This window comes from Ranitomeya variabilis, chromosome 5 (assembly GCF_051348905.1).
Source record: "Ranitomeya variabilis isolate aRanVar5 chromosome 5, aRanVar5.hap1, whole genome shotgun sequence".
NCBI lineage: Eukaryota > Metazoa > Chordata > Amphibia > Anura > Dendrobatidae > Ranitomeya > Ranitomeya variabilis.
In genome coordinates, this window is record NC_135236.1 from 43570747 (window position 1) to 43594042 (window position 23296).

The 23296-nt window shown below is 45.0% G+C and overlaps 1 protein-coding gene across 2 annotated transcripts in view; it reads right to left on the minus strand.

Moving 5' to 3' along the window:
• LOC143774308 (uncharacterized) overlaps nucleotides 1-22971 on the minus strand; it is a 38015-nt gene extending 15044 nt beyond the window's left edge. For both annotated transcript variants that reach the window (XR_013215512.1, XM_077261755.1), the window contains exons 1-5: nucleotides 21236-22971; nucleotides 17341-17442; nucleotides 16983-17104; nucleotides 15874-15932; nucleotides 13050-13186 (exon numbers count right to left, since the gene is read on the minus strand). Coding sequence is in view for 1 of the 2 variants with exons in the window: in XM_077261755.1 (XP_077117870.1) it covers nucleotides 13050-13186; nucleotides 15874-15932; nucleotides 16983-17104; nucleotides 17341-17442; nucleotides 21236-22814 (1999 nt within the window). In the remaining variant the exon portion in view is untranslated. The remainder of the gene's footprint in view (nucleotides 1-13049; nucleotides 13187-15873; nucleotides 15933-16982; nucleotides 17105-17340; nucleotides 17443-21235) is intronic.
• Between the last annotated feature and the right edge of the window lie 325 nt (nucleotides 22972-23296).

Sequence of the window (23296 nt, forward strand, 5' to 3'; positions counted from 1 at the left end):
GGCCCTCGGGCGTATTAAATGCTGTTTTCCATTCATCGCCCTGTTTTATACGTACAAGGTTATACGCCCCTCGAAGATCTATCTTGGTGAACCAACTAGCCCCCTTAATCCGAGCAAACAAATCAGACAGCAGAGGCAAAGGGTACTGAAATTTGACCGTGATTTTATTGAGAAGGCGGTAATCTATACAGGGTCTCAGAGAACCATCCTTCTTGGCCACAAAAAAGAACCCTGCTCCCAACGGTGATGAAGACGGGCGAATATGCCCTTTCTCCAAGGACTCCTTCACATAAGTCCGCATAGCGGCGTGCTCTGGCACGGATAAATTGAAAAGTCGGCCCTTAGGAAACTTACTACCAGGAATCAAATTAATAGCACAATCACAGTCCCTATGAGGAGGTAGGACACTGGATTTGGGCTCATCAAATACATCCTGGTAATCCGACAGAAACTCAGGGACTTCAGAAGGAGTGGAAGCAGAAATTGACACCAATGGAACATCGCCATGTACCCCTTGACAACCCCAACTAGACACAGACATTGATTTCCAATCCAATACTGGATTATAAACCTGTAGCCATGGCAAACCCAACACGACCACATCATGCAAATTATGCAACACCAAAAAGCGAACATCTTCCCGATGTGCAGGAGCCATGCACATGGTCAACTGAGTCCAGTACTGAGGTTTATTCTTGGCCAACGGCGTGGCATCAATTCCCCTTAATGGAATAGGATACTGCAAAGGCTCCAAGAAAAAACCACAGCGCCTGGCAAACTCCAAGTCCATAAAATTCAGGGCAGCGCCTGAATCCACAAATGCCATAACCGAGTAGGATGACAAAGAGCAAATCAGAGTAACAGACAAAAGAAATTTAGGCTGTACAGTACCAATGGTGAAAGCCCTAGCGAACCACTTAGTGCGCTTAGGACAATCAGAGATAGCATGAGTGGGGTCACCACAGTAAAAACACAGCCTATTCTGACATCTGTGTTCTTGCCGTTCAGTTCTGGTCAAAGTTCTATCACATTGCATAAGCTCAGGCCTCTGCTCAGAGGACACCGCCAAACTGTGCACAATTTTGCGCTCGCGCAAACGCCGATCAATTTGGATGGCCAAGGACATTGACTCATTCAGACCAGCAGGCATGGGGAATCCCACCATAACATCCTTAAGGCTTCAGAAAGACCCTTTCTAAAAATTGCTGCCAGGGCACACTTATTCCATTGAGTAAGCACAGACCATTTTCTAAACTTCTGACAATATATCTCCGCTTCATCCTGACCCTGACACAAAGCTAGCAAAATTTTCTCTGCCTGATCCACTGAATTCGGTTCGTCATAAAGCAATCCAAGCACCAGAAAAAACGCATCTACATTAAGCAATGCAGGATCTCCTGGCGCAAGGGAGGACACCCAGTCTTGAGGGTCACCACGCAACAAAGAAATAATAATTCTTATTTGCTGAATGGGGTCATCAGAGGAGCGGGGTTTCAAAGCAAGAAACAGTCTACAATTATTTTTGAAATTCAGAAACTTAGATCTATCCCCAGAAAACAACTCAGGAATTGGAATTCTAGGTTCTAACATCGGATTCTGAACTACATAATCTTGAATGCTTTGTACCCTTGCAGTGAGGTGATCCACACAAGAGGACAGACCTTGAATATCCATATCTACACCTGTGTCCTGAACCACCCAGAGATTAAGGGGAAAAGAGAGACAAAACACACTGCAAAGAAAAAAAAATGGGTTCAGAACTTCTCTTATCCCTCTTTTGAGATGCATTAACACTTTCTGGCCAGTTGTACTGTTATGGACCTGGTGGTTAGGAGCACCTGGAATGACCTGATGAGTAAACTCAAAAAACGGAACTAGCTCTGGGGAAGTGGGAACTCTGCTGACCGCAAACTCTACTCCTATCGCACACACTAGAAATAGCCGTGGAGCGTACCTAACTCTCCCTAGACGCCTCTTCACAGCCTAAGAGCTAACTACCCCTAAAGATAGAAATATAAGCCTAACCTTGCCTCAGAGAAATTTCCCAAAAGGTAAAGACAGCCCCCCACATATATTGACTGTGAGTTAAGAGGAAAGTCACAAACACAGGAATGAAACAGGTTTTAGCATAGGAGGCCAGACTTACTAAATAGTCAGAGGATAGAAAAGAATACTATGCGGTCAGCATAAAAAAACTACAAAACCACGCAGAGTATGCAAAAAGACCCCTGCACCGACTCACGGTGTGGAGGTGCAACACTGCACCCCAGAGCTTCCAGCTAGCAAGGAAACATCATGATAGCAAGCTGGACAAGAATTTAGCAGAGCTAAGAAATATATTCAGGCAGCAGTAACAACAAATGAACCAGCAGGGACTTAGCTTCTGCTGGAGTAGACAGGTCCTCAGAGAAGTCCAAGAGAGATCCGAACCAATTCTGATACATTGACAGCTGGCATCAGGTAACGATCTGAGTGGAGTTAAATAGGGAAGCAGCATAACAACATAACGAGAGCAGCTGATAAAGTCAACCTAGTGACCAGCAGTTCCGCTCGAAGCCACCAGAGGGAGCCCAAGAGCAGAACTAACCAAAGTACCATTCATGACCACAGGAGGGAGTCCGAGAACGGAATTCACAACAGTACCCCCCCCCTTGAGGAGGGGTCACCAAACCCTCACCAGGGACCCCAGGCCGATCAGGACGAGCCAAATGAAAGGCACGAACTAAATCGGCAGCATGGACATCGGAGGCAACAACCCAGGAATTATCCTCCTGACCATAGCCCTTCCACTTAACCAGGTACTGAAGCTTCCGTCTCGAAATACGAGAATCCAAAATCTTTTCCACCACATACTCCAACTCCCCCTCAACCAACACCGGAGCAGGAGGATCAACGGAGGGAACCATAGGCGCCACGTACCTCTGCAACAACGACCTATGGAACACATTATGGATGGCAAAAGAAGCTGACAGGACCAAACGAAATGACACAGGGTTGAGAATTTCAGAAATCTTATAAGGACCAATAAAACGAGGCTTAAACTTAGGAGAAGAAACCTTCATAGGAACATAACGAGAAGACAACCAAACCAAATCCCCTACACGAAGTCGGGGACCAACACAACGACGGCGGTTAGCGAAACGTTGAGCCTTCTCCTGGGACAACGTCAGATTGTCCACTACATGAGTCCAAATTTGCTGCAACCTGTCCACCACAGAATCCACACCAGGACAGTCAGAAGGCTCAACCTGCCCCGAAGAAAAACGAGGATGAAAGCCAGAATTGCAAAAAAAAGGCCAAACCAAAGTAGCCGAACTACCCGATTATTAAGGGCGAACTCAGCCAATGGCAAGAAGGTCACCCAATCATCCTGATCAGCAGAAACAAAGCATCTCAGATAGGTTTCCAAAGTCTGGTTGGTTCGTTCGGTTTGGCCATTTGTTTGAGGATGGAAAGCCGAAGAAAAAGACAAATCAATGCCCATCTTAGCACAAAAGGACCGCCAAAACCTAGAGACAAACTGGGAACCTCTGTCCGACACAATGTTCTCCGGAATGCCATGCAAACGAACCACATGTTGAAAAAATAATGGCACCAAATCAGAGGAAGACAGTAATTTAGGCAAGGGTACCAAATGGACCATCTTAGAAATGCGATCACAAACCACCCAGATGACAGACATCCTTTGAGAGATAGGAAGATCTGAAATAAAATCCATTGAAACATGCGTCCAAGGCCTTTTTGGGACTGGCAAGGGCAAAAGCAACCCACTGGCATGAGAACAGCAGGGCTTAGCCCGAGCACAAGTCCCACAGGACTGCACAAAAGAACGCACATCCCGTGACAAGGAAGGCCACCAAAAGGACCTAGCCACCAAATCTCTGGTACCAAAAATCCCAGGATGACCAGCCAACACTGAGCAATGAACCTCAGAAATAACTCTGCTAGTCCATCTATCAGGGATGAACAATTTCTCCGCTGGACAACGGTCAGGTCTATCAGCCTGAAACTCCTGCAGCGCCCGCCGCAAATCAGGGGAGATGGCAGACAGAATTACCCCCTCTTTGAGAATACCAGCCGGCTCAGGGACTCCCGGAGAATCAGGCACAAAACTCCTAGAAAGGGCATCCGCCTTCACATTCTTAGAACCTGGAAGGTATGAGACCACAAAATCGAAACGGGAGAAAAACAGCGACCATCGAGCTTGTCTAGGATTCAACCGCTTGGCAGACTTGAGATAAGTCAGATTTTTGTGATCCGTCAAGACCACCACGCGTTGCTTGGCTCCCTCAAGCCAATGTCGCCACTCCTCTAATGCCCACTTCATAGCCAGCAGCTCCCGATTGCCAACATCATAATTACGCTCAGCAGGCAAAACTTTCTAGAAAAGAAGGCACATGGCTTCATCACAGAGCCATCAGAACTTCTTTGAGACAAAACAGCCCCTGCTCCAATCTCAGAAGCATCAACCTCGACCTGAAAAGGGAGCGAAACATCTGGCTGACGCAACACAGGGGCCAAAGAAAAACGACATTTCAGCTCCTGAAAAGCCTCAACGGCCGCAGAGGACCAATTCACCACATCAGCACCTTTCTTTGTCAAATCAGTCAAAGGTTTAACCACACTAGAAAAATTAGCGATGAAGCGACGGTAAAAATTAGCAAAGCCCAGGAATTTCTGGAGGCTCTTCACAGATGTAGGTTGAGTCCAATCATAAATGGCCTGAACTTTAACAGGATCCATCTCGATAGTAGAAGGGGAAAAAATAAAGCCCAAAAAGGAAACCTTCTGAACTCCAAAGAGACATTTAGACCCCTTCACAAACAAGGAATTAGCGCAAAGGACCTGGAATACCATTCTGACCTGTTTCACATGAGACTCCCAATCATCCGAAAAGACCAAAATATCATCCAAATATACAATCATGAATCTATCCAGATACTTTCGGAAGATGTCATGCATAAAGGACTGAAACACAGATGGAGCATTTGAAAGCCCGAATGGCATTACCAGGTACTCAAAATGGCCCTCGGGCGTATTAAATGCTGTTTTCCATTCATCGCCCTGTTTTATACGTACAAGGTTATACGCCCCTCGAAGATCTATCTTGGTGAACCAACTAGCCCCCTTAATCCGAGCAAACAAATCAGACAGCAGAGGCAAAGGGTACTGAAATTTGACCGTGATTTTATTGAGAAGGCGGTAATCTATACAGGGTCTCAGAGAACCATCCTTCTTGGCCACAAAAAAGAACCCTGCTCCCAACGGTGATGAAGACGGGCGAATATGCCCTTTCTCCAAGGACTCCTTCACATAAGTCCGCATAGCGGCGTGCTCTGGCACGGATAAATTGAAAAGTCGGCCCTTAGGAAACTTACTACCAGGAATCAAATTAATAGCACAATCACAGTCCCTATGAGGAGGTAGGACACTGGATTTGGGCTCATCAAATACATCCTGGTAATCCGACAGAAACTCAGGGACTTCAGAAGGAGTGGAAGCAGAAATTGACACCAATGGAACATCGCCATGTACCCCTTGACAACCCCAACTAGACACAGACATTGATTTCCAATCCAATACTGGATTATAAACCTGTAGCCATGGCAAACCCAACACGACCACATCATGCAAATTATGCAACACCAAAAAGCGAACATCTTCCCGATGTGCAGGAGCCATGCACATGGTCAACTGAGTCCAGTACTGAGGTTTATTCTTGGCCAACGGCGTGGCATCAATTCCCCTTAATGGAATAGGATACTGCAAAGGCTCCAAGAAAAAACCACAGCGCCTGGCAAACTCCAAGTCCATCAAATTCAGGGCAGCGCCTGAATCCACAAATGCCATAACCGAGTAGGATGACAAAGAGCAAATCAGAGTAACAGACAAAAGAAATTTAGGCTGTACAGTACCAATGGTGAAAGCCCTAGCGAACCGCTTAGTGCGCTTAGGACAATCAGAGATAGCATGAGTGGGGTCACCACAGTAAAAACACAGCCTATTCTGACATCTGTGTTCTTGCCGTTCAGTTCTGGTCAAAGTTCTATCACATTGCATAAGCTCAGGCCTCTGCTCAGAGGACACCGCCAAACTGTGCACAATTTTGCGCTCGCGCAAACGCCGATCAATTTGGATGGCCAAGGACATTGACTCATTCAGACCAGCAGGCGTGGGGAATCCCACCATAACATCCTTAAGCCTTCAGAAAGACCCTTTCTAAAAATTGCTGCCAGGGCACACTTATTCCATTGAGTAAGCACAGACCATTTTCTAAACTTCTGACAATATATCTCCGCTTCATCCTGACCCTGACACAAAGCTAGCAAAATTTTCTCTGCCTGATCCACTGAATTCGGTTCGTCATAAAGCAATCCAAGCACCAGAAAAAACGCATCTACATTAAGCAATGCAGGATCTCCTGGCGCAAGGGAGGACACCCAGTCTTGAGGGTCACCACGCAACAAAGAAATAATAATTCTTATTTGCTGAATGGGGTCACCAGAGGAGCGGGGTTTCAAAGCAAGAAACAGTCTACAATTATTTTTGAAATTCAGAAACTTAGATCTATCCCCAGAAAACAACTCAGGAATTGGAATTCTAGGTTCTAACATCGGATTCTGAACTACATAATCTTGAATGCTTTGTACCCTTGCAGTGAGGTGATCCACACAAGAGGACAGACCTTGAATATCCATATCTACACCTGTGTCCTGAACCACCCAGAGATTAAGGGGAAAAGAGAGACAAAACACACTGCAAAGAAAAAAAAATGGGTTCAGAACTTCTCTTATCCCTCTTTTGAGATGCATTAACACTTTCTGGCCAGTTGTACTGTTATGGACCTGGTGGTTAGGAGCACCTGGAATGACCTGATGAGTAAACTCAAAAAACGGAACTAGCTCTGGGGAAGTGGGAACTCTGCTGACCGCAAACTCTACTCCTATCGCACACACTAGAAATAGCCGTGGAGCGTACCTAACTCTCCCTAGACGCCTCTTCACAGCCTAAGAGCTAACTACCCCTAAAGATAGAAATATAAGCCTAACCTTGCCTCAGAGAAATTTCCCAAAAGGTAAAGACAGCCCCCCACATATATTGACTGTGAGTTAAGAGGAAAGTCACAAACACAGGAATGAAACAGGTTTTAGCATAGGAGGCCAGACTTACTAAATAGTCAGAGGATAGAAAAGAATACTATGCGGTCAGCATAAAAAAACTACAAAACCACGCAGAGTATGCAAAAAGACCCCTGCACCGACTCACGGTGTGGAGGTGCAACACTGCACCCCAGAGCTTCCAGCTAGCAAGGAAACATCATGATAGCAAGCTGGACAAGAATTTAGCAGAGCTAAGAAATATATTCAGGCAGCAGTAACAACAAATGAACCAGCAGGGACTTAGCTTCTGCTGGAGTAGACAGGTCCTCAGAGAAGTCCAAGAGAGATCCGAACCAATTCTGATACATTGACAGCTGGCATCAGGTAACGATCTGAGTGGAGTTAAATAGGGAAGCAGCATAACAACATAACGAGAGCAGCTGATAAAGTCAACCTAGTGACCAGCAGTTCCGCTCGAAGCCACCAGAGGGAGCCCAAGAGCAGAACTAACCAAAGTACCATTCATGACCACAGGAGGGAGTCCGAGAACGGAATTCACAACAGTACCCCCCCCCTTGAGGAGGGGTCACCGAACCCTCACCAGGGACCCCAGGCCGATCAGGACGAGCCAAATGAAAGGCACGAACTAAATCGGCAGCATGGACATCGGAGGCAACAACCCAGGAATTATCCTCCTGACCATAGCCCTTCCACTTAACCAGGTACTGAAGCTTCCGTCTCGAAATACGAGAATCCAAAATCTTTTCCACCACATACTCCAACTCCCCCTCAACCAACACCGGAGCAGGAGGATCAACGGAGGGAACCATAGGCGCCACGTACCTCTGCAACAACGACCTATGGAACACATTATGGATGGCAAAAGAAGCTGAAAGGACCAAACGAAATGACACAGGGTTGAGAATTTCAGAAATCTTATAAGGACCAATAAAACGAGGCTTAAACTTAGGAGAAGAAACCTTCATAGGAACATAACGAGAAGACAACCAAACCAAATCCCCTACACGAAGTCGGGGACCAACACAACGACGGCGGTTAGCGAAACGTTGAGCCTTCTCCTGGGACAACGTCAGATTGTCCACTACATGAGTCCAAATTTGCTGCAACCTGTCCACCACAGAATCCACACCAGGACAGTCAGAAGGCTCAACCTGCCCCGAAGAAAAACGAGGATGAAAGCCAGAATTGCAAAAAAAAAAGGCCAAACCAAAGTAGCCGAACTACCCGATTATTAAGGGCGAACTCAGCCAATGGCAAGAAGGTCACCCAATCATCCTGATCAGCAGAAACAAAGCATCTCAGATAGGTTTCCAAAGTCTGGTTGGTTCGTTCGGTTTGGCCATTTGTTTGAGGATGGAAAGCCGAAGAAAAAGACAAATCAATGCCCATCTTAGCACAAAAGGACCGCCAAAACCTAGAGACAAACTGGGAACCTCTGTCCGACACAATGTTCTCCGGAATGCCATGCAAACGAACCACATGTTGAAAAAATAATGGCACCAAATCAGAGGAAGACAGTAATTTAGGCAAGGGTACCAAATGGACCATCTTAGAAATGCGATCACAAACCACCCAGATGACAGACATCCTTTGAGAGATAGGAAGATCTGAAATAAAATCCATTGAAACATGCGTCCAAGGCCTTTTTGGGACTGGCAAGGGCAAAAGCAACCCACTGGCATGAGAACAGCAGGGCTTAGCCCGAGCACAAGTCCCACAGGACTGCACAAAAGAACGCACATCCCGTGACAAGGAAGGCCACCAAAAGGACCTAGCCACCAAATCTCTGGTACCAAAAATCCCAGGATGACCAGCCAACACTGAGCAATGAACCTCAGAAATAACTCTGCTAGTCCATCTATCAGGGATGAACAATTTCTCCGCTGGACAACGGTCAGGTCTATCAGCCTGAAACTCCTGCAGCACCCGCCGCAAATCAGGGGAGATGGCAGACAGAATTACCCCCTCTTTGAGAATACCAGCCGACTCAGGGACTCCCGGAGAATCAGGCACAAAACTCCTAGAAAGGGCATCCGCCTTCACATTCTTAGAACCTGGAAGGTATGAGACCACAAAATCGAAACGGGAGAAAAACAGCGACCATCGAGCTTGTCTAGGATTCAACCGCTTGGCAGACTTGAGATAAGTCAGATTTTTGTGATCCGTCAAGACCACCACGCGTTGCTTGGCTCCCTCAAGCCAATGTCGCCACTCCTCGAATGCCCACTTCATAGCCAGCAGCTCCCGATTGCCAACATCATAATTACGCTCAGCAGGCAAAACTTTCTAGAAAAGAAGGCACATGGCTTCATCACAGAGCCATCAGAACTTCTTTGAGACAAAACAGCCCCTGCTCCAATCTCAGAAGCATCAACCTCGACCTGAAAAGGGAGCGAAACATCTGGCTGACGCAACACAGGGGCCAAAGAAAAACGACGTTTCAGCTCCTGAAAAGCCTCAACGGCCGCAGAGGACCAATTCACCACATCAGCACCTTTCTTTGTCAAATCAGTCAAAGGTTTAACCACACTAGAAAAATTAGCGATGAAGCGACGGTAAAAATTAGCAAAGCCCAGGAATTTCTGGAGGCTCTTCACAGATGTAGGTTGAGTCCAATCATAAATGGCCTGAACTTTAACAGGATCCATCTCGATAGTAGAAGGGGAAAAAATAAAGCCCAAAAAGGAAACCTTCTGAACTCCAAAGAGACATTTAGACCCCTTCACAAACAAGGAATTAGCGCAAAGGACCTGGAATACCATTCTGACCTGTTTCACATGAGACTCCCAATCATCCGAAAAGACCAAAATATCATCCAAATATACAATCATGAATCTATCCAGATACTTTCGGAAGATGTCATGCATAAAGGACTGAAACACAGATGGAGCATTTGAAAGCCCGAATGGCATTACCAGGTACTCAAAATGGCCCTCGGGCGTATTAAATGCTGTTTTCCATTCATCGCCCTGTTTTATACGTACAAGGTTATACGCCCCTCGAAGATCTATCTTGGTGAACCAACTAGCCCCCTTAATCCGAGCAAACAAATCAGACAGCAGAGGCAAAGGGTACTGAAATTTGACCGTGATTTTATTGAGAAGGCGGTAATCTATACAGGGTCTCAGAGAACCATCCTTCTTGGCCACAAAAAAGAACCCTGCTCCCAACGGTGATGAAGACGGGCGAATATGCCCTTTCTCCAAGGACTCCTTCACATAAGTCCGCATAGCGGCGTGCTCTGGCACGGATAAATTGAAAAGTCGGCCCTTAGGAAACTTACTACCAGGAATCAAATTAATAGCGCAATCACAGTCCCTATGAGGAGGTAGGACACTGGATTTGGGCTCATCAAATACATCCTGGTAATCCGACAGAAACTCAGGGACTTCAGAAGGAGTGGAAGCAGAAATTGACACCAATGGAACATCGCCATGTACCCCTTGACAACCCCAACTAGACACAGACATTGATTTCCAATCCAATACTGGATTATGAACCTGTAGCCATGGCAAACCCAACACGACCACATCATGCAGATTATGCAACACCAAAAAGCGAACATCTTCCCGATGTGCAGGAGCCATGCACATGGTCAACTGAGTCCAGTACTGAGGTTTATTCTTGGCCAACGGCATGGCATCAATTCCCCTTAATGGAATAGGATACTGCAAAGGCTCCAAGAAAAAAACACAGCGCCTGGCAAACTCCAAGTCCATCAAATTCAGGGCAGCGCCTGAATCCACAAATGCCATAACCGAGTAGGATGACAAAGAGCAAATCAGAGTAACAGACAAAAGAAATTTAGGCTGTACAGTACCAATGGTGACAGCCCTAGCGAACCGCTTAGTGCGCTTAGGACAATCAGAGATAGCATGAGTGGGGTCACCACAGTAAAAACACAGCCTATTCTGACATCTGTGTTCTTGCCGTTCAGTTCTGGTCAAAGTTCTATCACATTGCATAAGCTCAGGCCTCTGCTCAGAGGACACCGCCAAACTGTGCACAATTTTGCGCTCGCGCAAACGCCGATCAATTTGGATGGCCAAGGACATTGACTCATTCAGACCAGCAGGCGTGGGGAATCCCACCATAACATCCTTAAGGCTTCAGAAAGACCCTTTCTAAAAATTGCTGCCAGGGCACACTCATTCCACTGAGTAAGCACAGACCATTTTCTAAACTTCTGACAATATATCTCCGCTTCAACCTGACCCTGACACAAAGCTAGCAAAATTTTCTCTGCCTGATCCACTGAATTCGGTTCGTCATAAAGCAATCCAAGCGCCAGAAAAAACGCATCTACATTAAGCAATGCAGGATCTCCTGGCGCAAGGGGAACACCCAGTCTTGAGGGTCACCACGCAACAAAGAAATAATAATTCTTACTTGCTGAATGGGGTCACCAGAGGAGCGGGGTTTCAAAGCAAGAAACAGTTTACAATTATTTTTGAAATTCAGAAACTTAGATCTATCCCCAGAAAACAACTCAGGAATTGGAATTCTAGGTTCTAACATCGGATTCTGAACTACATAATCTTGAATGCTTTGTACCCTTGCAGTGAGATGATCCACACAAGAGGACAGACCTTGAATATCCATATCTACACCTGTGTCCTGAACCACGCAGAGATTAAGGGGAAAAGAGAGACAAAACACACTGCAAAGAAAAAAAAATGGGTTCAGAACTTCTCTTATCCCTCTTTTGAGATGCATTAACACTTTCTGGCCAGCTGTACTGTTATGGACCTGGTGGTTAGGAGCACCTGGAATGACCTGATGAGTAAACTCAAAAAACGGAACTAGCTCTGGGGAAGTGGGAACTCTGCTGACCGCAAACTCTACTCCTATCGCACACACTAGAAATAGCCGTGGAGCATACCTAACTCTCCCTAGACACCTCTTCACAGCCTAAGAGCTAACTACCCCTAAAGATAGAAATATAAGCCTAATCTTGCCTCAGAGAAATTTCCCAAAAGGTAAAGACAGCCCCCCACATATATTGACTGTGAGTTAAGAGGAAAGTCACAAACACAGGAATGAAACAGGTTTTAGCATAGGAGGCCAGACTTACTAAATAGTCAGAGGATAGAAAAGAATACTATGCGGTCAGCATAAAAAAACTACAAAACCACGCAGCGTATGCAAAAAGACCCCTGCACCGACTCACGGTGTGGAGGTGCAACACTGCACCCCAGAGCTTCCAGCTAGCAAGGAAACATCATGATAGCAAGCTGGACAAGAATTTAGCAGAGCTAAGAAATATATTCAGGCAGCAGTAACAACAAATGAACCAGCAGGGACTTAGCTTCTGCTGGAGTAGACAGGTCCTCAGAGAAGTCCAAGAGAGATCCGAACCAATTCTGATACATTGACAGCTGGCATCAGGTAACGATCTGAGTGGAGTTAAATAGGGAAGCAGCATAGCAACATAACGAGAGCAGCTGATAAAGTCAACCTAGTGACCAGCAGTTCCGCTCGAAGCCACCAGAGGGAGCCCAAGAGCAGAACTAACCAAAGTATCATTCATGACCACAGGAGGGAGTCCGAGAACGGAATTCACAACAGTCTGTCTGTGATTACATGAAGAGACTGATGGATTTGCATAATCCTACACCCACATAAGATCTCTGTTAGTTCTCCAAGACATTTGGAATAATCACCCTTTCAAGTTCCTTCAAAACCTGTGAGCAAGTCTGATGAAGACAAAGAGAAGTCACCAAATGTATGTGAGAATTACATTTCTTTTTTGTTACTTTGCATTTAATTAATTGATAAGAAATGAACTACTAACTCTTTTATTGTTGAAAGCTTTCAGACATTGCAGTAATTTGTACACACCTGTCTAAAACATTTGCATAGTACTCTATACACGAAGGAGTGGCACATGGTCGATATGTATATGTCCGAGGGACACATCTTACTTACCAGGATTGCTACATACAATCTTGCTCAACGCTTCTTTTACATCTTTGATGGCGTCTTTATACTGCTGACTTACACTAATGTTGGACTTGTATACTATCTCGATGATAATATTATAATCCACCACGACACTTCCACTACTGTGAATGAGAAATATAGCATGTTAACACACCAGGAAACAACTTCTAGACTCATAAATTTCATCCCGTCTAGACTGTTAATTTTCAGGAGAAGTGAAGAACTACAACTCTAAAGAGTTCATTGTGCGTAGAGCTCCACAGCTCCATGATACTAAATACAACCATCCCCAATATAGTCATATTTGTCATAAATGTTTACCCAACATACAATTCCATCACTGCTTACAAAGGAGCTCCTGTGCCCCATATTTTATGGTTGATGGCTAAATGGAAATCCATATATTTCCTATAGAGCTAATCTTACCATCAGTGTAATATTTTGTTGGGTTATAATTAGGGATGAACAAACGTGCTTGATTGTCACTCGAGTATCATGGAGCACGAATGTGCTCGTTACTTGTGAGCATTGGGTGGTGCTCGATGTAAAACTCGAATCCCCATCCGGTATCTTTGGCACCTGTTACATAACCAATAAGCATGTGAGGATTGCCTGTGAGTCACAGTAATGCCGTAGCCATCTTGGTTGTGTCATTATTGTGATTGGCTTCATCAGGGATAATAAAAGAACAGGCACTGCCTGGCTTCTCCGTATCCGTGGCATCTAGAGCACGTCCACATCAGTCAAAAGCTGGAAGCTCTGCAACACTGCCTCCCTGTGAAAAGCTACCGTGAAACTCGCTTCGGGATTGTGCCAGGCCCTGGGGGACATCAACTTACAATATGGATAAGCACCGTTAATGATGAGATATATCATCAAGATCTGTGTTTTTTACCACTGAACCTTCAACCATGAATAGTTGTGTATGATAATGGCTGTAACCTCGTTTTGGCTCCGAAGCTTGGCATGCTCATACACTTACCATGCTTAGTACATGTGCGCAACTTAATAGTTCAGTGTTTTTTGAAAATATTTCTAGATTTGCCAGAGCTTCAGAGCTTCTGGTCAAGGTACGTGAAGTCAGTGCCCATTTCCACAAGTGGGCTACATTTGCAGCTGCTCTGGCAGTGCTGGAGCAGTTAATACAATTGCAAGCTCACCGACTAGTGTACGATGTGACCACATGCTGGAACTTTACACTGCACTGCTGGCAAGGCTTTGTGAGCAAAGGAGGCCAGTCGATGAGTACCAGCTCAGGTATTCTGGTCAACCTCCGCAAATAACAACTGAAGATTGGGCATGGAAGGCTGATATTTGTGCGGTTCTCCAAGACTTTGAGGACGCCACAAAGATGGTGAACGGCAATAACGCCATAGTCAACTCAACGATTCCGCTTCTGTGCCTACTAAAACAGTCGCTCCTCTTAATTAAATATGAAGCTTTGCATGCGGACCAGGAGGGGATGGAGGAAGAAATAACACAGATTGATTGTAGCCAGCCCAGCCTCATCTCTTCTGCTCAGCGCGGATTTGGTAACAATGAGGAGATGGATGCTGAGGAGTAGGGGGAACAGGAGGAACAGGAGCTGGTAACTAGCACAACAGAGGCCAGTAACCACACAACCTTCGTCCTGTCTCTCCTTTTGGATGGGCTGTGGATAGAAATGGGGAGGAAGAGGAGATGGAAAGTCGTCATCATGTTAGAGACAGGGAAATGTTGGCTGTATGAAGCTTGGCACATATGGCCAATTTTATGTACGGCTGCTTTTCCTGTGATTGTCGTGTTACATTTATCTTGGCTAAAAAAGAGTACTGGTTGTTCACCCTGCGCTAGACCCACGCTACAAGTAGAACTTTGCATCTCATCTTCCTAAGGTGGAGAGGTCTTCTAACATGGTGCTATACCAGAAGGTCTTGGTGAAAAATATGTTAAAAAAATCCCGTTAGAAAATGCTAGCTGCAGAGGTGAAGTGTCCTTGCCAACCAAGGAAGAAAGGCCAGGGAAACACACAGCATAGGCAGGGGTACACTGTTAGAGGTGTGGGAAAATTTCATGACAAGGACAAGGAAGGAAACATTTTTAAAGAGCAATACCTGGCCGACCAAACCAGCATACTCCCTAATTCTTCTGCGACTTTCAACTATTGGGCTTCAAAGCTGGACACCTGGCATGAGCTGTCCCTCCATGCCTTGGAGGTGTTGTGCTGCCACTGGCGTCTTGTCTGAGCTGGTTTTTAGCGCCATGGGGGGGGGAGGTCATAACAGTTGTCAACAGAAAATGCAGACAGACTCATTCTCATGAAGATGAACAAAGTCTGGATTAGCCCATACTTTTCCACACCACCAGATGAAAGCCATAAAGTATTTGTAATATTCAATGTGTTTCTTAACATTTTTTTCCTGTAAAATGCAATTTCTCATTGATTTGGAATGTTTTATTGTCAGTCCTTAAAGTGGAGTAAAAGTGTGACACCATTGTTCCAGCAGCTATCTGGTGGCCATAGATGCTTCCAGGAGTCTTCTTCCTTCCAATCAGCACCATTACCATCCATTTGAACATTATCACTGCCCCCCAGACCTCTTTGTAGGGTCTGCCAGAAAGAAGCTTGGCTTTTCCATGTACACCCATTATACTCGAAATTTGAAACCAGCATGCGAGTATTAGGAATTGCTCGGTTCGAGCAACGAGCCCCCGAGCATTTTAGTGCTCGCTCATCTCTAGTTACAATTATTGCAACTTCCTCCAACCTCAAAAAATATGAGTTGAACCATTGTTTTAGAAACTTCATAACAATCATGGAACTATTTACCTGATGGACAGAATTTGCACACCCTGGTAACCTGGAACATCTTTGTAGACAACTTTCATCTGTTTATGGTGGAAAGGAAGAGAGCAATGTTACACTCTGATCTCCAGTGAGCCCCGGTGAAACCTGACAACGCTTTGGATTCCCAACTGATCCTTATTGAACCTAGTTACCTGACTATTTGCTTGACTACTCCTTACCTCCTTACCTCTGCTACCATACTACATTTAGGCTTTGCCTGATCTCAGTGACTCACAATTGTCCTGTTAGACTTTGCCTTCCTGGCACATCGCTTTTCCCACACTGGAACTTTTTGATGTTGACTATCTTAATCCCATTCTCATTGTATCTGGTCCCACCTCTGAGAATAGTGAGTATCTCCACTATAATTGCTACTTAGGTAGAGGGGGTCCTTAAAAATTCCCTATAGGATCATAGAAAAAACCTCTGCTATTTTGGAGTCTAAGTCACTAATGATGGCTGACTAGCATATTTCTCAAATGTATGCTCCAACTAAGGTCATTAATAGAAAACTTGGACCATGTCACAGTCACCTAAGACCAATAGTAACACAGATGAGTCTAAACTTACCTTTTATGCAATTAGGATAAGGAAACTAATTCCTCACAAAAAATGTAATGCACTACTGTCGCACGCTAGCAGGCTGTAATCCACATGACAGCCTCCGGGTGTCAAGACACTGACTCAAAGACCATAGACATCTCCTGACAGAGTATCTCAAAATCATATTTTTTTGAATGCTGGTCATTTCACACCCCACATCTCTATATTTGTGAAGCCAAGATCAAAGATAAGGAAAACAATGGATGCCTAGATTGTACTTAGTTTTTTATATTTTCTATTACTAAACTTATTGCTTCTGAGCTTCACTGTGTCCATCTTGGTAATACATACAAGCAATATTCCCACACACAATCTCAAAAGTATTTATACCCTTAACCCACAAAAACAGAAAACACCAGAAAAAACAGATACTAAAAAGCAAAAAGGATGCTCATACCATTCAATTATTATACACCTCGGTAAGGGTAGCCTGGCAGAGGTATGCCAAGTTCCAAAAAATTATCGAAATCATGGCCGCTGATACTTACATCTTTTTTAAAATCTGTGTCAAACTTTTTATACTCATCGGATTTACTGTCCTTCAAATTATTTTGAAAATCCAAGTGAATGAATCGTAGAAACCCTCCTATAGTCGTGGTGACACTTCTTCCTGTGTAGAGAGAATGATGGCTTCAATATTGGTGCAGAGCAAATATCTGGAAAAAAATATCCCCTCTTCTCTGCTACTACTTTCAAAGTACAAGCCACTCTAAATATCTCTAAAAATAACAAGAGGCATCAGCAAAGACCAATCCCATCCTCTTTTTAAAACTGACCCCCTTTCCCCGTCATATATATTTCTAAAAACACATACACTCTATATGTAGTCCAAGATGAGTTTCTTACCAATCCTAACTCTGTCTATGATGTGTTCACAAAGTGCTCCATAGAAATTTTCAAGACATATGCACTTTATTCCATCGTAAAAGCCTCCATTGTGACATGGCTCTGTAGGATAGAGATATAAGGCTACAACATACTCATGATCAGGTATCTGTGCACATATATATATATATATATATATATATATATATATATATATATATATAACTTTTTTTTGTAGGAATCAGATGTTGAGTCAGCCGCCAGAGGTCATGGCCGCCAGAGGTCATGGCCACCTTTCGGGCACGGCCTCTAGTATAGCGAGTTATTCTACCAATGAGCATGGATCATTGGATAAAGGTCTTTTCTTAGTATTCTGAAAGAAATAGTTTCATTCTTAAGTTTTAAATACAATTCAGAATATATTTTCATGGCTATGATCTCTGTCTCCATGACATCCTTGTTTTTGCAAGGTTGAGCAAAATTTGGCCTTGACCGAATGCAAGTTTGGCTGTACGAGTGGACATGAAAATCCCCTTTTTCTATAAAATGGTGGGAAAGTACAAACTTCTATTTTGGGCAAGCAGAAACTTGTTTATGGTGGTTTTTGAGATGTGATCCAGGCATCATAAGTCATGATAAAGACAATCCATCATGTTATGTTCTCATTGTCTCTGCCAATAAATTTTTTTACCAATATTCATGTCAATAATTAAGTAATATTTTATGTAACCAGGCCCCTATAAAAGATGAGCCCATGTTATAATAAATGAGACTCTCTTGAAATATGACCACCTGTGTGTGACCACCTTAGTCTTCCTATCTATTTGATGATTAATACCTAGCTGTCAGACCTTAGAGTATCATAAGTATAGGATGTAAAAAAAATTAATGCTCACCAGTCCCGCCATCCCTGCAGCCCACCGTCCAGTCTTTGGGTCCTTTTCTTTACCCCTTCCCTCATTTTTGGTAATCTTCACTTCAGGACAGGACTTCTGCCTCTACTAGGCCTGGGACGTCACTGTAAGTGGTGACGTTATTCTTCCGAACCGCTTTGTAGCATCATGACATCACACCATTATGATCATGATAACGTAGTACACATGTGCAGTGGAGCCGAAGTGAAGATTACCTAAGGGAATGTCAGGGAAGGGGAAACTAGGAGCTGAAGAGAACAGCGGGATGTGGAGACGGCTGAGTCTTGAGTATTAATTTTTTTTAACCAGTTGCTATGATCTGTATGGCTAAGTAAAATTGGGCCACAGCTGACCACTATTTTGTTGAATTCATGATGAGCTAGTCAAAAAATCATATTCTGCAGCACATGAATTCTTATACTTATTCCAGGAGAACTCCATTATACAAGAATACATTCTCTCACCTCTAATGCAACCATCAGTGGCGTAACTACAAAGTTATGGGCCCCGGTGCGAACTTCCAAATGGGGCCCCCCCCTGCAGCCCTGCCATACAACTCAATGCAACCCCCATAGAATACAACGCAGCCCCCCTCATAGTATAATGCAGCCCCTCCATACAGGGGCGGGCAGTGAGAAAGACACGAGCAAATGGTGACGAGGGGGCAGGGGAGAGGGCACAAGGGGGCTAGGGGAGACAGGCACAAGGGTAACATAGGGGGGCTAGGGAGCAATGAAGACAGGCACAAGGGGACACATGGGGGCTAGGAGGCAGGGGAGAAGGTTACAAGGGGACTAGTGGGCAAGGGAGACTGACACAAGGGAACAAGAGAGACTGACACAAGGGGACTAGGGGCAAGGGAGCCTGACACAAGGGGCACACAGGGACAAGTGGGCAAAGGCGACTGACACAAGGGGCACACGGGGACTAGTGGACAAGGGATACAAGCACAAGGGGACACAGGGACAAGTGGGAAAGTGAGACTGACACACAGGGACTAGTGGGCAAGAGAGACTGGTACAAGGGGACAAAGGAGACAGGCACATGGGGACACACAGGGACTAATGGGCAAGGGAGACTGGCACATGGGGACAAGGGACACAAGCATAAGGGGACAAGGGAGACAGGCTCAAGGGGACACACGGGCCCCTGACCTGCCAGAGCCGCTCGCAGCGGCGACTGCTGCGACTGTGGTAATTACGCCCCTGCCTCACACACACTACGATATCACACACACACATATAGAGAGGGACAAGGAAGGAAGGGCCCCCAGAGAGGGACAAAGAAGGAAGGGCCCCCAGAGAGGGACAAGGAAGGAAGGGCCCCCAGAGAGGGACAAGGATGGAAGCACCCCCAGAGAGGGACAATGATGGAAGCACCCCCAGAGAGGGACAATGATGGAAGCACCCCCAGAGAGGGACAAGAAAGGAAGAGCCTCCAGAGAGGGACAAGGAAGGAAGCATCCCCAGACAGGGACAAGGAAGGAAGCATCCACAGAGACGGATGAGGACTGAAGCGGCCTCAGAGACAGTCAAGAAATTAAGCGTCCCCTGAGAGGGAAGAGCACTGCAATTGTGCAGTGATGAGGAATAAGGAGCTCATGATCCCCATTCTAGTGATCGGTCGGAGCCAGTAGTGGTGCCCCTAGTCACCAGACATTAACCTCCCCTTTAACATTCCGGCCACTTTATAAATTTATTGTACGCATCAATGTTTCGGCCACCTGATGTGCAGGGCACACACACACACAGGATGGTTAGGAGCGCCACTGTGCAGGAGAACTGCTGTAGCATTATCTGTCTTTTAGTTTTTGGGATCGCCACGAAATGTGTACATTTATTTTATTTACCCCCTACCAAAATCTCTCCTGTCCAAGTAAATGATTATAACTAGTATTTTTTCATGTTCATTAAGATCAGCATGAACAGAATTGCATATCTTGGCTACATACGACTGTGGTAATTACGCCCCTGCCTCACACACACACACACACACACACGCACACGCACACACGCACGCACACGCACACACACACACTACAGATATCACACACACACACACACACACACATACTACAGATATCACACACACACACACACATACTACAGATATCACACACACACTACAGATATCACACACACACACACTACAGATATCACACACACACACATACTAAAGATATCACACACACACACACACATACATACTGCAGATATCACACACACACACACATACTACAGATAACACACACACACACACACACACACACACACACACACACACAAACACACACACACACACACACACACCAGCCCTCTCACCTCTCCTCGCGCTCTGCTGCAGCATCTTCCTCTGACACAGCCGGACGCTGAATGATGACGTCATCCAGCGGCGCTGTCTGTGTGAGAGGAAGCGCGGGCAGGAAGCAGGAATACAGATCGCTGCAGCTCCGCAGCTATTTTCTCTTGTAGGCAGCGGATCTGCAGGGATTTCTTCCTGCCAGCCGCAGCCACCATGCAGGGGCCCCCCTCCACCTCCGGGCCCATATGCGGTACGTCCACACATTTTGTGAGCCGGCGCTCTGCAGCTTCTCTGTGCCGGCTGTCAGCTTGACAGTCGGCACAGAGAACAGCCGACTCCTAGACTGGGGGCGGCAGAATGCAGCCGCCGGGGGAGACACTGCGGACCGCCGAATTAGGCGGCCCGACTGCGCCCCCCTGCCGGCTGCCCCCCCTGGATACGCCACTGCCTGGGCCCCTGACCTGCTGGGCCCGGTCGCAATGGCGACCTCTGCGACCGCGGTAGTTACGCCCCTGGCAACCATATATAAATCACAGAACATGTAATGCACAGATGGACCTGGTCATTCTTGGTTATTATGCCATTGTAATGAACAGGAATCCCCCTCAATGTCATCATGTGAGGGCATATGTAAATAGATTGTCTTGGTGAGACAAACATTATCACAATAAAATCCTCAAAAATGTCAACATTTTACTCACTTATTGTAGGTATATTTGGGTTTGCTGTAATTTTGGTTGTAGTTGGAATTGGAATTCTGGTTGTAGTTATGGCTACTGCAGAGGGAAAAATTGTGGTTACTGGTACTAAGGTTGAGGGTTTTGAAGACTCAAAAATTGTTGTGCTTGAAGGCTCTGAAGACAGAGGCTGTGCCTTGGTCAAAGGTGAAGACAGTTTAGATATAATTGATGATGCGGAGAATGAGGATGACGTTTTTTGAGGCTCTGAAAGTAGTGTTGATGTAGATAAAGTTTTTCCAGCACCTCTCGTTGTCAATAGTGACTCAATTGTGCAATTTTCTCGAGATCCAACTGTTGTTTTTTCTGTTGGCATTATTGTAGTGGTGGAAGACTTAGATTCCACAGTGTTCACTTTTGATGATTCTGCAGAGGAAGTTAGGATTGAGCCTTCAGCCGCTATCGACGTGACATACAGTGTTGAAAAATCACCAGATGTGTGAAAATGTGTTATTTTTGTTGTATTTACATTTACTGAAGAAGCTAACTCAATGGTTGAACTTTTTCCAGAAACACCGAGAGTCGTAACCAGAGATGTAGATCTTTTGCCAGTAGAAGCATAAGTTAAACCTTCAGTAGGACTAATGTCATTGCTGACAACAGAATTGCGATTTATTGTGACTATTCCTGATGAAGAGACTCTTACTGCTGGCGTTGAAACTATTTGATGAGTTGATTTAGAACCTTTAGAGGCCCCTGTTATGACAAATTCAGTACTGATAGGTGATGTGGTCCCAGGTTGTGGAGGACTATCATTAGTTGGTGTTGTTTTAGTGGTGTCTTCGGAACCTTCAGATGTTGTGTATCTTTCAGGCAGACCAGATGATACTGTTTCTACACCCACAGAAACTTCTGCTGTTGTAGAAATATCAGTAAATCGTGTGGAAATATCAGGCTCAGCAGTTTGACATGTTTCCATATCTCCTGAACATTCAGGTGTGATAAATTCAATTGCAGAAGTTGATGTTTTTTCAATATCTCCAGTTGCCTCAGATAAAGTGGACGTTTTAGTTAAATAATTAGGAGTTGTTTTAGCGTCCACAGACCCCTCAAGGGTTGGAGATATTTCAGGTATATTTGTTGTTTCTATTTTTCCAGATCCCTCAGGTGTTGTATATATTTCTGGTACATTAGTTTGAGCTATTTCAGTATATTCAGATCCAGCACTTGTTAAAATCTCAGTCACAGATGTGCGAGATGTTTCAAGGTATCCATCAGATATTGTGGATATTTCAGGTATATTTGTGGGTTTGGTTTCTGGTTCTCCAGATCCCTCTGGAATCATGACAGTTTCAGTTACAGATCGGTGTGTTGTTTCCCTGTCTACTGATGTTGGTTTTTCAGGTACAGTATTTGGACTTGTTTCAATGTCTCTCGATACTTCAGGTGCTCTGGACATTTCAGATACACTTTTGGATGTTGCGTCCAAGTCTCCATAACCCACAGATGTTGTGGAAATTATAGGTAAAACTCTTGTACTTGTTTTTCTATCTCCAGATCCTTCAGGTGTTGTAGTTACTACACTTAAAGATGTGGGTGACATTTTAGTATACACACCCCATATGACTGTTGTGGATATTTTAGGCAGATCAACTAGAGTTGTTTCAGAATTTCCAGACCCTTCAAGTGTTGTGTATATTTCAGGAGCATCAGTTGGAGTTGATTCAGTGTCTCCAGATTCTTCAGTTGTGGATGGTGTTTCTATGTCTCCAGACTCTTCAAGTGTTGTGGATATTAGAAGGACGTCAGATGTAGCTGTTTCAGTGTCTCCAGATCCTTCGGGTGTAGTTGGTTTTTCTATGTCTCCTGACCCCTCAAATGTTGTGGATATTTCAGGCAAATTAGTTGGATTTGTTTCAGTGTCTCCATTTCCTTTGGGAGTGGTTGGTGTTTCTATGTCTCCTGCCATTTGCAGTGTTGTTAGTATTTGAGGCAAATCAGTTGGAGTTGTTTCAAAGTCTCCTGATCCTTCAGGTGTTGTTGGTACTTCTATATCTCCAGACCCTTCCAGTGTTGTGGACATTA